The following is a 19,306-nucleotide window of genomic DNA, read 5'->3' as shown; positions in this document are numbered from 1 at the left end:
ATACACATGCAAACATTTCCACATGTGTAAATGTGTTTAAGATTATATATATACATAAATATCTATAGCAAACATTCATCATAAAACTTATAATGCCACTTCATTGCACTTACCTATATTTACATTTTTTAGGGGATCTTCTTCTATCACGAGAATTATGATACTGAGGACAAGCATAACCCTGTCGACATAATCTAGGTGGTCGTTTACACTGTTCCGTTTTATAATTTGCTAAAACATAACTTGTATCTGTGAGAAAAATATTCATGTAAGAGTGCAATCCTAAACCAGACTTTTTATACGTTCAATAAAAATAACCTCTTATGGTGTAATTTTTGAAGTTTGCTTATGAAACTGAAGTAAAAGAGGGAACAATCTATAAACCACAATCATGCCTACTTCAACATAAACTTACTGCCATTCAAGTTAAATATCGGGTGTTAAGTCCTAGCTTATGGGAATTATAAGATACTGGTGATAGGTTACTGCCTGAGGAAATCATGCACGGAAGTAGCAGTTTATTCAATAGTGGAAGGGAACAAGGGAAAAGAGTCAGTTGCAGGTTAATGGCAGGAAGGAACATGGGAGGCAGGGACAGGTCATTAGTAGGGAAGAACAAGAGCAGACAAGGAGCTGCATGATACTGGTGAAGAGTAATGTGTGTTCAGTGGAAGCTCCAAGTTAAAAGTAAAGCCAAGTTCATCTGCATGGAGGCAACAAGTTATTGAATCAGAATTTATTCATGGAGGCAATTCCACTGGTTGGGTGGAGGTGGGTAAAAGAGTAAATAATGATGCCTGAATGAACAGTGCAAATAATACCAATACACACTAGATGAATCCACATAACTTTTCTATGAAGAACACCAGCGATTTTATAGGATACAATATCATCAATTATTTTCATACATGTCAGCCATTTGCCACCTCAGTGAAGTACTGTCATGAACTGACAAACAAAAGCTTCATCTTCTTACATCCTCTTCCCAGATGCCATGTGTACTGCACTAAAACCAGAGCCCATCATCTTTGGTTAAGCCCCACAGACTACTCCATGATTTCCCTAATCACTTCATAACTCCAGGTTCAGCCCAGTGACAATACCCAACCAAGTATACATCATCATTTCATCCCATTCATATTAAGACCATTATATCTCAAAGCCTCTTTAACTCCATCCTTCCATTTCCTTCCCAGTCTCCTACCTCTTATTACATTTACTTCCCACACACACATTCCCTTAGTCAGTCTTTCTTCATCTTAAAACCACTTATTTCAGGCCACCTTGGTCAGTTCTCACAATCAGACCGAGCTCCTTACATGATTACCACACCTCACACCACATACTGTCTCTATTTCATTTACAACACATTCACCTTCTTCAGTTCTTTTGCATTCAAGGACCAAGATACATCTCTAGAACACCAATGTACTATCATACCTTCAAACATATCCATCTTTGCTCTAAAAGACAATGACAAGTTTCCAAAGTACTCCTCATTGCATCAATACACCCAAGACCTCTGATCCCTCTCCCATACTATGACTCACTTTAGCCCCTAAGGTTCCAACTTTTGTCTTATCCATTCCCAGGTAACTATAGTACTCCACTTACTTCAGGTCCACCCCTATTACACTCACACTCAAAGTACCCTTCTCATCCCTGGACACACTCATTACCTTACTTTTGTTCAAATTACCTTCCAACTTCCTCCTCTCACACAATCTCATAAACTCAGCTTGTGGAGTTTTCTCTCTTATGTGTACCACCAGTACCATCATCTTCAAAGACCAAATGAATAAACCTCTCCCACCTCTCCAACAGACAGCAGAACAACCTCTCACTCTAAAGACCCCTAATATTTACCTCAATAATGACTGTCCACAGAATGAACTGCAACTACTTATATTCCTCCCTTCATACATACACAAATGACTTACTTTCACAGTGAAAACTGTTGACTCTAGCTCTTCCAAAACCATACAGTCATAACACTTTCCACGAGGCCCCTCAGTCAAACCTACTATACATTTTCTCCAGCTCCATAAATTCTGCACACTAGTCCCTTTCTTTCTCCAAGAATTTCTCACACATTTTCTTCAAGACAAACACCTAGTCCACACATCCTCAGCCACAATTGCTCCTCCCTAGTCTGATGGTATGTAAGTACCAACACCCTCTCAATCACTACTCTCCCATTCATCTTACCAGTTATACTCTGTAAATCAAATCAAGCCCTCAAATAAGACCTCATCTTTGTCCCTCTTGCCTCTATAAAATGGCACTATATATGTATTATACTACTCCTAGGGCATCTCCCCTTGGACCAAAAGAATGCTGAAAAGCCAGACTAACCAATAAAAACACTCTTCTTGTTGAACTCAACAGCAATCCCATCCAGTGTTGCCACTTTGCCACTCTTCATTTTATGTAGGGCTTTCACTAACTCCTCTCTTCACCAAAGCATTCAACACAATTCTCACTGCACATTCCATTTTGCCCTAACCATATATCTGTCATCCTATCATCTACAACATTCAACAATACTTCAAAATACTCTATCTCTTATTCACCTCTTATTTGTCTGTTTCCACTTCCATGTCTGCAACCCTCAGCAAAACCATTAATAACAGATGAAATGCCTCTCTGAAATGTTTGCTCAATTTTTTCCCATACATACAGGAGCTTTTTCAATTCTAATTTTCTTGTAATGTTTATGTATATACAGTCATATTATTCACATTTTTCCCAGTAAACAACCTCCTATGCAAATCACACAGGAAAAATTTTAGTTGTATGGTTACAATGAAGTTCGAACAATATATCCCTCATACATAGCTAAAACACTGATTCGACATGTAAAAATGCAGCACACACTGAAAACAGTCCTATGAATAAAATAATTTAACACTTCATAAGCCATACTAAAAAATCTAAATGACTGATTTCAAATACCTCAAGAGACAAAGATCTTACTCAGAGAACAATAGAAACACTGGTTATGATTAATCTTAGCTTTGAAAAAAGCACCAAAAGAAATAAGTTATCCACATATACTTAAAACGTCTTTACCATGAACTACTCAGTAAGTACCTAACATATTACAACATCCACAAAAACTATATTCCTTAGATAACTAAAAACTACATAATCCTAAATAACTAACATAATATGCATACTCTCTTTATCCACTAACACATCTTGCATACAGTACCTCCCATTTAACAGCCATTTTTGGACGATGATGTGGACAACAAAAATGAGGCAAAGCTGGTTGATGACTATCATCTGAGGTCAGCTGGAGGAATTCTGCGCCAGGAAACCTTCACACTGTAAATGCTTTTGCTTTTGAGGTGCCATGGTAAACAACATTACCTACACAGTAGATGTCTGTCATAACACTAACAAAAATACATTTTTGTCTTGTATGCACTAATGACATACATAAATAGAAACTGGAGGAGCTGTTGGAGAAAAATTGCCAGCTTATTCAACATTTATGAGATAAAGCTAATAACATTATGAACTCAATATATACTGCCAAAGACTGGTACTGGAAATACCTTCTTAAGTACAGAGTTCAATCTTAATAGATTAAAGAACCTTTGTTTCCAAGATAAATATGGGTAAGATTTTCACATTAATTTTCAATTATTAACGAAGGACGATCTACACCTAAATGAACTTGGAGCTACGCATTTTGGCAGGCTTATCAGTGAATCTGAATGTATGTTTTAGTCAAAAAATGCAACCCCCCTGAAGCAGGCCCATCCCCCTCTGTAAGTACTTTCAAAACAATTATAAGTCAAACTTCAAATTGTTCTGTTGGTGCATACAGTAGAATAGGTAGTAGATGGTACATAGCCACAAACCAGGGAGGTATGTATATTACTGGAGCTACCCAACTGGGTATTGGGAGGGTTAGTGATGGCTGCATAGTGAGCCAGCACTTAATGGTTGTCAAGACGTACTCCTCTGACCCAAACAGCTGTTTTTCTTAATGCCTTACCCATTTGGACTGATGGCATTCTGCCCAAACACACAATCTCTTCTTGTCACACATAACACTTGACAACACTTAATACACACAACTAATTTTTTGTAACTCTAGAGTTTCCTGTGGCAAGCGCTATGTGCTAGCCCTACTTTTGGCAAAATGGTAGGAGCAACAGATATAAGTGGTACGTAAGAACAGTAAGCAGGAGCATCAGGTAGAAATAATGGGTAAAAGCAGAAGGAACAAAAAGTGGGAGTACTGGGTAGTAATTGGTTGAACCATTGCACGGGAACAATAGGGAGACACGTAAGGTAAAAGTAGTCAGTAGAAACATTAGGTAGAAGCCTCTGTGCAACAATTGCCCTCTGCCAGTGGACTGTTATGGGCGAGGCACTGAAGGCTAAAAAGCAACACTGGAGTTCATCAGTTATGGAGACCTTTTTGGCGTGGCTAACGCCTGTGGCATGCATGTCAGGAGTTTATTGGCAAACTACTGTATGAGCCACTGGTGTCAGTCAGAGATGGAGGACAGGTTTAGTGAGATTAGGGCCTCTTAGAAGGTGTAAAAAAGGCCCAGGATGATTCTGCACTCTTTCTAGTTGGTCTCTTTGTGTAGCTGTTAGAGGGGAGAACCAAGCTAGGAATGTATTGGTGAGCAAAGTGGAATTATGATGGTACAGATGGTTATTTAAGTCAGTGGAGAAGGTACAGATGGTATGAAGATTCTGTGATGGTACCGATATAACTCTTCCCATTTAAACTGTAGTCTATTGTAACACCAGGAAGTCTGAAGTCTCTGACTACATAAAAAAATTGCATTTTTTCTTTTTTGAAATACCTGCATGTCTTTATACTCTTATCCTCACTAACAAGCGAATTTCAAACAGCTACTAACATAAGCTGCCTTAAAAGGATCCAATAATCTGTTACTGACTGAATTCCTTCATTTCCTCTTGCTTCTTACAAAGGTTAGTACTAATTCCTAGGTTTCCCAAAGTGGGAACCTTTCAGTCAAAGAACTTAAAAAGCTAAGAGAAACTTTTGACATCAATCCTGCCATGCTAGAAATTGAAATCTGCATCTCATGGGTTGTGGGTGCAGGCTGACAGGGTAAGAATAATTCTGTACATGCCTGAAGTTGGTGATGAAGGAGTAACTTTAACTGGAGAGTTTTATGATATAACATCCATAAAATTCTATAATTAAATTGGAAATTGTGCACTTTATAGTATTTCCAGACTATGTTCTTCAGAAAGACTTGTGCTACCTCACTAACATGGGAGATAGCGACAAAGAATAATAAATACAAAAAAATATATTTCTTTTTATCTTGATCGCCATTTCCCGCACAGCACGGTAGTGCCAGGAAACAGATGAAGAATACCCATCAACTCACATACACACATATATATATACACACCCATATACATACATATACATACACAAACACAGACATATACATATATACACATGTACCTATTCATATTTGCTTGCCTTCATCCACTCCAAGCACCACCACACCCCACAGGAAACAGCATTGCCACCCCATGTCAATGAGGTAGTGCCAAGAAAACACACAAAAAAGGCCACATTCATTCACACCCAGTCTCTAGCTGTCATGTGTAATGCCCCAAAACCACAGCTCCCTATCGGCATCCAGGCCCCATAGACCTTTCCATGGTTTACCCCATACATTTCACATGCCCTGGCTCAATCCACTGACAGCACGTTGACCTCAGTATACCACATCATTCTGATTCACTCTATTCCTTGTGTGCCTCTCACTCTTCTTGCATACTTCCCAATTCATCTGACTAAAATTTTCAGTGTTAACTTCTGTGCATCCATCTTCTCCATATTTCCCTACAACCACAAAGCTTCTCTGCTTTTCAACTACAATACTTATTTTTCCAATCCTCATCTCAGTAGCCCCACATCTTACTTGGTATATGGTCATTACTCCGCATCCAAACCCTTTATGTCCATCTTTAAAAGCTGTAATTTCCTTGTTCTGTTACCATGTATGTTTTACCACTATAAATCAAAAGCACATTTAACTAAGCTTTCAACAACCACTGTCACTGATACACACTCACAAGAAATACAAGCCTGGGAATGAGCATCCAACAGGGAAACTGGCTCAGAGCCAACACAGCACATCTCATTCGTGGCTAGCTGATGAATGGGTACCTGGCATAAGTTGGGGAATGTATGTATGTATACATAAGAATGAGAATAAAATATATGCACAAGGTTTAGATAAAGGGAAACAAGCGTACAATTCTCCCTGTAACAAAAAAATGAGTAATCACAGTCTTACCTTTTCAAACCTCTATTACAGCACCAATTTCTTGCCTATCTTGACAGTGATAACAAAGTAGCCTTCCTTTCATGCTAATCGAAAAGACTACAGCACATCTAAAATTCTGAAACTCTTATCATTCACAATATCTTAAAAAGTTTTACTTCTTTTTTATATATATAAAACTGCATTATGAAAACATTCACTTCCCAAGTATCTTGAATGTCCTAATGATCTGCTGTTGCACCCAATAACTCATTGAAAAAATAAATTCTTCCATTTCCATCAATTCAAACTTAAAACTACAGTATCACCCAAGGCTTCTCTTTACATTTCCAAATCCACAGGAATACGTAACAGTAGAGCACAACAGGTCTCCACACACATAATCCCTACCCCCTGCTCATGCATGACTTACATGTCGATGCAATCTTCTACTAGAAAGAAACTAAAAATACATCTGTTGCAACACAACAGATGAATCTTTTCTAGAGAAGGTGAGATTACAAGAGATCAATAGGGAAAATACTCACCTTGCCATTTTGGATCATCATTAACCATATTTCTCTCTTTATCAAGGTTGTTAGGTCCTGATCCATTAACACCTTCTTGATCCATCATCTCTAACACCTGAAGCTCTCGGATATCATAGACAGGCGGTCTGATAAAAATAAGAATAATTCATAGAATACATGTGATTTAACAGCAGTCAGCAATAAAATATGTAAAGGATAGCGAGTTCCTATCTAACTAAAGGTACCTATGATGAGATAGAAAGGCAGGGCTATTGTAAAGCGTTCACCACATCTTGCATGATGTACAAAATTATTGTACGAGGGATGGAAAGTACGTAAACGTCCTGTAATACCACATGCACAAAGAACACAGAATATTTGTGTATCGCAATAGTGATATAACATTAAGCACAGCTCTGGCATAATTATGAATCAGGGAATGAATCACATAACGTGGTATGATATTTCTTTAGTATGACAAACAAGATAAGATTAATATGTCTTCGAGGATGTGATTGGTAGGAACCAATCACTCTCTTCTCTTCCTAGTCTTACACATGCTTTACACCCTTGGTAAAAACTTTCCCACTGCTTTCCTCCTACACCATATATTCACAAAACCTTCCTCAAGGAATCTCTATCAAATCTATCGCATGATTTCTCCAGATCAAATATGAATCCTTCTGTTTCTCACAGTATTTCTCTATTTTTCATATACATTTGCCATTCTTGTGCCAGTGAGATAATATCAAGAACAGACGACTGAGCCTTAGAAGGAAAATCCTCACTTGACTCCCTTTGCCAATCCTTCTTTTGGAAAAGTAAAACAGGAGGGGAGGATTTCCAGCCGCCTGCTCCCACCCCTTTAAGTAGCCTTCTACAACACGCAGGGAACACATGGGCAGTATTCTTCCTCCCCAATCCCCAGGGATTTCTTATATCCATATAATTCATGGGGATAGGGGGAAAAGAGTGCTGCCCACATATAGCCTGGATGTTGTAAAGGGCAACTACGACGGGTGGGTGTGGGAGAGCTGTAATCCTCCCAACCTGTATTACTTTCAAAGATAAGCAACAGAAGAAAAATGCTCAGAGGAGCTGGGCCTGAACATGCATGATGGTGAAAGGCATGAAAATCAAAGAATGAACTGGAGCATATAAAGCAGTAAAAGGAAACCACAGAAGGGTATGTGGGTCCTGATTGTAAATTGAGGGCTCTAGTTATTGTTGCATAATATATGACAGCTAGATAATGGATGTAAGCAAATGAGGTCATTCTTCATTTGCTTCTGGCACTATTTGCTGTGGGAGAAGATAAACAAGTCTGAAAAAATACATAAACGTAGAGACTACAGAGCATTCTCCATTACGTTGCAGATGATGCATGTCATGAGGGAAGTAAACTGCTTGAAAGTCTGAATCAACTTACAAAGGAACTTTAAAAGACTCCAAAGGTGGGTTGATAAACGAGATTATAAAATTCAACCCACATAAATGTAAAATAATGAAGATGGGTCACAGTGAAAGATGTACTCAATATGATTATCATCTAGAAGGAAATAGGGTGCAGGAATCTGTGTGAGAAGGACTGCAAAGTCAAACAGTCCTGCTTTGTTGCCAGAGTCCCACCTTAGGAGAACAGTTAAGGAGACCAACTGTCTGCCAGACAATATCAAAATAGCATTCAAGTTCCTTTGTAAGGAATTGTTAAGTAAGCAGTTCATATTATACATAAAGCCAATAGAATAAGCTTCTCATGTTTGGTGGCGACACCTAAATAAACAAAGACTCAATATATTAAGTCCAGAGGAAAGAAACAAAGGTGGTACCAAAATCAAGAGAGCTGAGTTACAGGGAAAGGATAGAGGCCTTACATCTGTGCATCTTGGAAGAGAGAAGAGAAGAGTGAAGGGTAACCTCATCACAACTTTTCAAACATATCAATAACATAAACTGAGAAGTTCTTCAAGATATGTAAAGACAGAACACCTAGATACAATAACATGAAATCAAGCAAGATAAGTGGACATACTTTATAGTATAAGAGTGGAGGATGATTGGAATATAATGACTGAAGACATGGCTAAAGCAAACAACATAGTGAAATGTTAGAAGCTGTATAGTACAGAATGCTCATGAGACTGGGCGCCTATGAGTGTTAAATTCCCTGCCTTTACAGCACAAATGGGCAAAAACAGATTCAGAAAAACAAGGAGAAAATAAGTGAAATAAACAAGTCTTGCCTAGCTTTAGAGACCATTTGGTCCATCCACCTCACTAGCCATGCAAATCTGAGAGTTTTGCTCTTGTTTTTAAAATAAAGTGGGTGATCTAAGAAGGCACAGAGTACGGTAATCAAAATAAAAATGCAAAGTATTGCAAGAGAAGTGTATCTCTATATTTCCAATGTATAAACTTTTCTTTTCATAATAAAATATGTCAAGGTATTTTCAATCTTATTACATACTCTTTAAAAATGTAGCAGCAAAGCACTTTTCATTTCGTACCCCAACAACAACCAAAATATATTAGCATCCCATCTGCAAACGAGAAAGCCTGACACATGCCATGGTACTTACTACCTTCAACTAAAGCACAGTCAATTCAATAAGACAGCAAGGAATGCTTAAGACACTCATGGAAGTACAAAACCTAATGCTATCACATGCAAGGAGCTTTGGGGTTTTGATAGTGTCAAGAAACTTGTCATTATACCTTGCATATTTAGGTAGAAACTTACAAACCTCAACAAGTGTTTAATAAGGGTGAGACTAGATTATTTTGGAAAATAAAGGAAAAACTAATATTGATAAGCAAATAAAAAAAATGCTCCAAGGTTCACAGCAGTTAAAGATTGCTAAACACTTTTCCTGAGAGGGAATGCTGAAGCAGATTCCAAAATAAAGCCCTTACTAATGTCTATCTACTCATTTATATATAATAAATAAGCAGACAAGGTGTAGAGTCAAGTCACTTGGTTATTCCCTTTTTTTTATGCCTGCTTGCCTTTGCCACAATAGCAATGTAGAGTCAAGTTTTCAAGAACAGATGAGTGAGCATTCTCTAAGAATGATTACCTGATGCATCCTGTTAGGTGCAAGCTGTGTTGTAACTTCTTGTGCTTCTGCTCCCAAACTGACAAATGCTATTTCATGATTTAATATGCAAGCATAACATCACTCATATATAAAAATCTACAAGTTTTACAAATATTATTTCAATGAAGTTTATTCTCTGGGAAGTACTTCAGAAATAATTTTACTTATATAAGCATCAAGAAAATCTATCATATATAACATATGAGAAACAAAATATGAAAACGGTGCATATGAACACTTCAGGTTCATATTGTACACGCACGTGCAAATAGGTTAGTTGCATAAAAGAACGACGAAGTATTGCTCTTACTAAGAAAAACGCATCTCAAGTAAAACAGTAAGAGATGAAACATCTAATACGGTAATAAAAACCAAGCGCACTTCAAGCAACGACAAATGTAAACAGCTAATGCTATGACAATCTCTTGGACATTGCTTGTGGAGGATTTACTGCTCAGTGGCCAGCCTCCGGCAATGAAGCAATGGTCTGCTTAAAGATGTCAGTCGATATATCAAAAATCAGACAATGGCCATCAGTATATCACCCTTTCCTCTTATCAAGCCCTACTTATTCTGGAGTCTGGATATCTAACGGCAATCTTGACTGCTTTAATGTTACTACCATGCCTCCCGGTGAATCATTTACTTTACAACAGTCCTTGGATGTTAACTTATTACTGCATCCTCTTAATGTCTTAATGACATATTTTCCCATACAGTAGTCAACTATTAGGCAATAGCCTTAATAGGGTAAATACACAGAGGAAACTATTACTTACAACATTCTTACAGTGACAAAAGTTGAGAAATTTTTGGTACAAAAACCACAGAACTGTCCATTAATTCTGGCCATCTGCATATTACTAAGTCCTCTCAGGAGTTAGGATATGGCCATAGACATTTGAAACACTGAACTAATCACTGTAATCATTATTCACTGAGTCTGCAGATATTCATCACAAATGGTGGTCTATTTGTCACTAAAAAATGTAAATCAAGTACCTTAAATAGAATGGCCAGACTTCCAAGTGATGAGTACAAAATGTCACGCTCCTCAGAAACCCCTGTTGATCAAAACCATCCCGCCAACTCCCATGGCAGACAAGACACGATGGGCCATTAGTCCCAAGGATACCAACACGGGCCTCACCACTCACTCGGTAGGTCAGATACTTGCTGATCACAACGAAGAAGATCCACCAATCCTGCAAACAATAATATCCATGATGGTTCCTTTTCAATCCAGAAGCGAATGATTACAGAGAACGCATATAAAATCGGATAAGGAAGACGACAACAAGAATGGAGATTAGGATGTCTCGAATATTTCCCGGTTTAAGTATCCTTCCAAATAATCAGAATCACGTGAATTCTACACAATTAGCAACAGCACAGCTCTGGTATTGATGCTCTATGCTCTTCAGGTGCCATACCGAGTATCACTCCTTATCATATACCCTTGACTGATTTTCCTTCATGTCATTTTTTTATTTGTTAAAGGATGTAAAATAATGAATAACATTAGATGCATCAGGCTGCAACTCTAGTCCTAACTAATATCAAATTCTCTGAGACTAAATCAGAGTTATGGTACAAACATTAAAAAGAGAAACCTGGTCATATGCAGGCATTTCATTTTTGATATCTTTATGCAAAAGATAAAATGCCTCTTCCAATATAAGGGGAAGTACCAAATCAGATCATGGTAATAGCATTAATTCAAGTCAAACCATTAAATTTCCAAGCATCCTAAAAAAAAGTTAATGTGGTCATGCACCCTTATCAGAAAAAATCAACAATTCTCACTTCATGGAAGTATCTTTGGTATGCAGGAAAGGTAATTAATTCATGCTGTAAAGCATAAATGGATAGATTTGAAAACAATGCCACATTATCATAAACTAAAGTTTGTGTGGGATTCAGTCAGCGCTTGGGAGTGAAAATCCACTGATTATGCATTTTTGTTGCACACTAATTCCTGCAGCTCTAATGACAACATAGCTATTTCTTACATGCTTTCCGAAGAGCATTAAATCAAAAACAGTTCTAAAGAAATGACTGTCCTTCAAAAGTCCTTGTTCCTTCTAATACACCAAGAAACTAGAAGGAAAATGCAATATACTAACCACGAAGTCAAACCTTTCAAATCAAATAACATCTACGAAGAATGTACTAGGTCTGATGCCTTAAAAGCAAAAAGATGGGTATCTAACAATGAAATCCTTGTGTTAACAGTGAAATCCTTGTTATGTAATTCAAAGTACAATATTTTACTGTGGTGCACTTTTAGTTATGGAAGGACAATGAAACCTATACTGGCCCTCACTTTTCATTTTACAGCAAGGAGTTAAAAACTCCATGACTAAGATTCAAATCTTCTACAGCTTTTACTTGGGCTTCTTAATTCAATGACCATACTGAATACATAATACTTCCCATCCAAAAAAAGACTCCATTTAATGTATGTACCTAAGAAGACAGTTTATGACATTTTGATAGTTTCTTTCATAATATTCTTTGCAAAGGAATGTTTTGCTAATGAGATATATGTGCTTCAGCAGGGATGTACTTTCAATAAAACCATATCTATATAAAGATGTACATAGTAGTCCTAAACAAAAGGTTTATACATTAATCACTTTATGCCCTAAATATAATTATGCAGTACAGTGTCAAAATCTAATAATGAGAGAATAACAGGAAACTGAGAAAAACTGAAGTTTAGTAGACAACATTAAGTTTACTCTTGCAGCAAAGGCAAAAGCTGTAAACTTTACATTCCTCTGCAAATAACATTGGGGTTTTCATTTTCTTTGTATCTAAATAAATTCTTTTTAGCCAGTACTGATGTACATATTTTTGAACAATAATAATAATATTTCTAACTATATATACAATTCCTAATGAGTACAGGTAATTTCTTTTAATACTTTCATTAATTACATAACAAACATGACTCATGACCACAGGGAATTTCTTTTCATACTTTCATTAATTACATAACAAACATGACTCAGATCATGAAACAAGGAATTCCATGGGAATCTATGTTCATTTTGGCTTCATTTACTTTTCTAGAATCAAAAAGATCTCAAACACCCTATTAGCATATTTGTATAAAGTAATCTATTCTGGCTAATTGAAACTGTCATCACTTCTGTTCACTGATGCCACATCAATGAGGAAGTGGGTAATTCTGTTTCACATGCCTCAAGATTCCTGTTTAAAACAATCCAACTGTACATCAAGATTTTTTTATTTTGCCAACCTTTCTCAAAAACTTATATGAACCTGCTCAAGCAAGCTTAAAATTAACTTTTACAATAACATATTCAAATCAACATTTTGGAAAAATATACATAGTAACTTAACATAAAAAAAATATCCTTCTATCAGAGCAAATCATCAAAACTTCACCACACAGTTTAAGGACTGCCTTCTCTTAAGGATTAAATTCTTCAGATTATATATAACTGCCTTGAATTAGGCAATATTTCATAACAATGAGGTTGTGGCTAACAGTTAACCTTCATTATCTCTGACAGAGTGACTTTAAGACTGAGTGAAAATATGCTCTTTGCTTTCAAAGACAGGAATCAACAAGAGGTCGCCACATGATACTTAACACTTTAAGAAAAGACTACAAGCTTGCTTTGGCATATTCACTGTCCATGTCTGTTTTCCACAACTGGATCAGGGCTTTTGGGAACATTATGAATATTGTCGTGATAACATCAAATGATTCTGGTCAAGTACAGGTCTTTCCCTGCAAGATGAGTACATCCTTTTGGGATGTACAAGTCAAATCACTCAAGATAATTTGTAGCTTTCTATTATTTCACTATACTGTCACTCAACATGATCAAAAAAGAAAGATGGCCCCAACTGGTGGATGTTTCTTTATCAGTAAGTGTAACAATGACACATTAATGAGGATAAGTTAGCACAGCAGTCTTCAGTCGTTGTAAGTAGTACTGAGTTCCATTCTACAAGACAAACTGCAGTACAATCAACAACCTTCAACTATGCAAGTCCTCAATTAGGGATAAAAGAATTAACCAAAGTTGTTGGATATTCAAATCCCATGTCTGCGTTTCAGAATACAACAATAGCGATTGGTATCAAGTAATAAACTATGTTAAAATTTCTTGCTCCAAATCCAAAAATTCTACACTTACCACCTATTATTTGTTATCACTCAGCCACAGGCAACATGTACACCTAGCACTTTGGTAAAGAAGCTATCACTATCTCTTACAAGTTCAATTGTTCTCAATCCTTCCTTCCTGATGAAGTAATTTATTTCAAGAAATTTTCCTTTCAGGGAATGCAACCTGTGAAGTCCCATTTTCTAAATATAATTCTTGCATAAATATGATGCTTTTATTTCAATTTCTGAATAAACTTCACTTTCCTTGCTTTGCCCTTTACAGGAATCACTGGATTGTGTTGCAAGGATGTATCACACAGTAAGGAGGACAAACCTTTAAGCAAGAATAAGGAGAGTCTCTTTCGATGGGAAAAAAAAATATTGCAATGTCAAAAGGGCCGTCTCAAAGTGGGCCGAAGTTGCCAATGGGAAGCGAAACGGCTTGGTTTACCATTGCTCTTCTTGCTATTTGTAAATGGCTTTCCAAAAGGACTGGATTCATACCTTAATAATGTTTGCTGATGATGCTAAAGTCATGATGGAGGAAAAGAATAAAGAGGAATTGATCAATTTACAAGAAAACATATCTACACTACAAAGTTAGTCTGAAACAATCTTCATGAAATTCAATCCAGGTAAATGCAAAGTAGTGAGGATGAGATACACTGAAAAAAGACTTGTTACCAAAGCTCAACCTTAAGAGCACTGTACATGAGACAAACTGTCTCGTGGAATATATCAGAGATGCATATAAGAACAAGGATAAGAAAATATTCAGCAAAGTATTCACGGCACATTTTAGGCTAAACCTACAATTGTCACATTTGGTCATTACGCTTAATGAAGCACCAAGAAGTAACAGGTCTTGAAAAGGGTAACAAAGATTGTTCTAAAATTAAAACATACAAGTTGCAGTAAAAAGCTAAGAGGCCACAAATTCGCTCACTATAAAAGATAATTTAAAACTGGGGAAAAAAGATTATATAGACAGATCAGGTATGTTGAAAGTCAATGCAAAGTTGAAGGCTTAATAGGTTAAAAATTAATTCTTTGCTTAAATTACACTAAGAACTCTTAAGGCTGGGACAAATGAGATACAGAGGGAGGCAAATCTGCTCACCATGAAGTGTTGCCCTGGGTTATGTAAACTGTCTGATTAAAAAAGGGTCAGTCAACTTACATCTTTGAACTTACTTTAATGTTTTAATGATAAATAATGTTAACTGCTAAGGGTTGGCAATTTTTCAAACTACACTATTCATTTTCCCTTCAATAGGGTATGGGTTTAGAATTTTCAGTTTTGGGCATTCTAAGACAGCAGCAGAGTTGGAGATATCTCTCTAGGGAGTGTTTTGTTCCCACCCTCTTGCAAATCTATATTACTTAATATAACATGCTGAATGCATGGGCAAAAAATGTCAATAGACCTCTCAAAGTCCAGTGGTGTGATGGTGAACTCAGCTATGTGCAGAAAGAGGTACTACAGTCAATGAAGCTTAAGTCTTCTACGTATTCATTACCTTAAGAAGCACTGATTCACACTGCAATTTACATGTGCTCATCTCTGATCTTAAAGGTACACAAGGTCCACAGTGGTTCTTTGATCTATTTCATCTTTATTCTGTAAAAACCTTAAAATCTGATACATCAAAATATTCCTAATTTTGAAAAACCTTACCCAGAAATAGTACTTAACAACAAATGCCCATATGTTCCTAATGTCAAATAAAAAAAATCTATCTGATTTGATTCAAACACTCTTCAGGCAATGATACAAAAGGTCTCACTTTTTGACCTAAAAGGTCTCCAACATTCCCATCAATCTGCCACATGGGCATGTCTTATATTACAACACAAAATCATCTAACTCATAAAGTCTTATGATCAACTTATAAATGAGGCAGGATGACACTACTGGAAGAGTGTTTAAGAACACTGAAATGGTGGTAGAGATGGCTTCATGACACAAATTATGGTATATACTGAAAAACCAACTCACCTGACATCCTCTACCCCATGAGCAAACGCACAATGGGGACCATTTTTCACACACATTCCCCGTGAGTCAGTATCATGTACACACATGCCTGTCTTGTAGTATCTTAGGTGGTAACGTCTCTCAGTATCACCTGCTGTCCGGTGGAGGTACGGGCAACTGCAAAGACGAATGGTGTTTCACACATCTTTGTTTCTTAATTTTACAAAATCATTTTCTCTTCAAAGGTGGACAAGATATGGAAAACTTAGTGGAGTCATAGGTCAAGAAAATTAGAAAATGAATCGACCAAATCCTGAACAATATTTCAAAAAATCTATTTATCACAATGGAAGCTGTACATCTTTTAAGAAAAGTACTGAAAATAGCTATTTTCTCATGATTTATGTTTCACGATACATGTACTATATTTCGTAAGGTTTGGCAAGGAGGAATTATTGCTGTAATGGACTAAAGTAAATGTTTTGTTGTGGTCACAAAGAAAATGAAGGCATGTTTACAAAACTGAACATGGAATTTATGGAAGTTTTTGCATTTGGCGGGGTGGTGACAGGAATGGATGAAGGAAGCAAGTATAAATATGCACATGTGTATATATATTTATGTCTGTGTATGTATATGTATGTATATGTGTGTGTGTGGGCGTTTATGTATATACATGTGTATGTGGGTGGGTTGGGCCATTCCTCGTCTGTTTCCTTGCGCTACCTTGCTAATGTGGGAGACAGCGATTAAGTATAATAAAATATAAAAAATGATATATATATATATATATATATATATATATATATATATATATATATATATATAGGGGATAGGGGAGAAAGAATACTTCCCATGTATTCCCTGCGTGTCGTAGAAGGCGACTAAAAGGGAAGGGAGTGGGGGGCTGGAAATCCTCCCCTCTCGTTTTTTTTTTTTTTTTTTTTAATTTTCCAAAAGAAGGAACAGAGAAGAGGTCCAGGTGAGGATATTCCCTCAAAGGCCCAGTCCTCTGTTCTTAACGCTACCTCGCTATCGCGGGAGATAGCGAATAGTATGAAAAAAAAAAAAAAAAAATATATATATATATATATATATATATATATATATATATATACACACATACAAATATATATATATATATATATATATATATATATATATATATATATATATATATTTTTTTCATACGTCTTCACCATTTCCCGCATTAGTGAGGTAGTGTTAAGAATAAGAGGACTGACAAACTACTTTCCTAATATATGTTGATCATCTCATAAAAGAAACAAAGTATTTTTTCTCAGCCATGGGCAATTTTATAAAAATAACCACGTGAAAATTGTTTAACTGGTCTTCCTCTTAATGATCTACAATTTTGTCCCAATGGTTGATTTACATAAAGTGTGAAAGATACAGACATTAATCTAACTAAACAATATTTTTTGAACAGCATCTTATCACCTTTAATTACATACTGGTATTACATTAGCAAATTGCTCTGGAACTTTCCCTGTTGCAAGTGACTTTTGAAAAAACAATCAAGGGATTAACCACCATCTCATTCACCCCTTTCGTTGTCCTCACACAAAAATTATCCAGGCATGAAACTCATTCATTTTCATTGAAAATATCACAAACATGTTGCAAAACAATTCCAGGATTCTGGACATGAGGAGTGTCTAGTTTCAATGGTAAATTGGTGTAGTGCAGGGTATGGAAGATACATCAGGTGGAGAGCATGAGACGGCAGGCAAAGGGAAGTTGTGGGAGGGAGGACATGATAGAGGGCAAGCATGGTGGGCACAGGAGGGAAGGTATGGTGGAGGTTGTGGAGAGTAGGCATGGTGAAAGGCACAGGAGGCCTGGTATGGTTGAGGTTACAGAGGGTAAGGCGTGAAAGGTTAGCATATTAGGGGACACGGGGAGGCAGACATGGGGGAAATTGTGGAGGCTGAGGGTGTGAAAGGTACGGGGAGGCAGACATGGGGGAAATTGTGGAGGCTGAGGGTGTGAAAGGTCCGGGAAGAAAAGAAGGGTGAGCGTGGTGGAATATATGGATGATGAAGCACAGGCGTGATGGAGGGTAGGCGTGGTGAAGGTAAGCATGATGGAGAACAGGTTTTATGTAGTGCAATCGAGGTGGATGGTAAGCTTGTGAAGGCGCGAGAGGGTTGGCATAGTGGACTCGGAATTCGTGGAGGGCGCGGGAGAGCAAGCATGGTGAAGGACGCCGGAGAGTAAGAGTGGGGCGAGCGGGAAGGTAGGTGTGAAGGTAGGCACGGGAGGAACTGATGTTTAAGGGAGCAGGAGGGAAGGCGTGGTAGGTGGAGGGTGCGGGAGGGTAGGCGTGGCGGCGGCCACCGCCGCACCTGTCTCGCGGCTTTGTTTACAAACAACCACTCCCCCTCCTCCATGACCTCCCTTTGTCCCATGTAATATCACATATTTCTTTACCTTCCAGAGGTAAAGGTCTACCATTTCGACGTGCTTACATAAATCCTGGTAAGATCCATTAGACGAAGGAAGTCCAAGATGACAACTGTTAATAATGAGGCAGTATAACCACAGGTAATTACGTGGCGAGCAACGGAGCAGCATACTCACTCGTCTCCATCCGGACAGATGCCAGTATTCTCGTCGAATTTGTTGCAATAAGCGTCTGGCGAATAGTTAAACGTGCCATCTCTTCTTCTGATTGGCCTACGTCGACGCTGGTTTAGAAAATGCCAATGGAAACAAGTATATGGACGATGCTGTGTACACTTGTGTTGGAGGAAGAGCGTACATTGCTCCACGCGAAATTCCTTCAAATATCTGGAAAGAAGTGCGCGAAGTAAGCACAATAAACACAAAATCACACACTGCACCAAATTTTCCTGATATTCACATATATCATCACTATTATCACGAGCACATACGTATAATGTATTGGTTTCTCTGTCTGAGATGCCCACAGAACTTTGCTGTCTTGAGACTTCATTTTGTTTGTTTTCGTGAAACTGCGCAGAGGGTTGGCGCAGCCCATGACGTCATAATGGACAAAACAACTGAACGTACAACTTACAGCCGGAATTTTTTCATTTGTGAAATTCATCTTAAGCTTTAAGAGAATTTGAAAAACTTCGTAGTAATTTGAAAATTACATATTTCATTACGAACAAGCAGAAAATTATTTTACTTCTCTATTGTAAACACGATACTATTGATTTTAAGCTTGCAAGGCGGGAAGCGGAGGAATTGCGTCTCTGGGTCATGTCCCATGTTTA

General features: G+C 37.4%; 1 protein-coding gene across 2 annotated transcripts in view; it reads right to left on the bottom strand.

The window, feature by feature from the left end:
- Window positions 1–19,065, bottom strand: part of unk (RING finger protein unk) — a 43,773-nt gene extending 24,708 nt beyond the window's left edge. For both annotated transcript variants that reach the window (XM_071680364.1, XM_071680365.1), the window contains exons 1-5: window positions 18,959–19,065; window positions 18,645–18,854; window positions 16,062–16,217; window positions 6,833–6,960; window positions 114–249 (exon numbers count right to left, since the gene is read on the bottom strand). In XM_071680364.1, the coding sequence (XP_071536465.1) occupies window positions 114–249; window positions 6,833–6,960; window positions 16,062–16,217; window positions 18,645–18,854; window positions 18,959–19,065 (737 nt within the window). The remainder of the gene's footprint in view (window positions 1–113; window positions 250–6,832; window positions 6,961–16,061; window positions 16,218–18,644; window positions 18,855–18,958) is intronic.
- Between the last annotated feature and the right edge of the window lie 241 nt (window positions 19,066–19,306).

Source organism: Panulirus ornatus, chromosome 31 (genome assembly GCF_036320965.1).
Source record: "Panulirus ornatus isolate Po-2019 chromosome 31, ASM3632096v1, whole genome shotgun sequence".
NCBI lineage: Eukaryota > Metazoa > Arthropoda > Malacostraca > Decapoda > Palinuridae > Panulirus > Panulirus ornatus.
The sequence above is the reverse complement of the archived record's forward strand: the minus strand, read 5'-3'. Positions and strand labels throughout refer to the sequence as shown.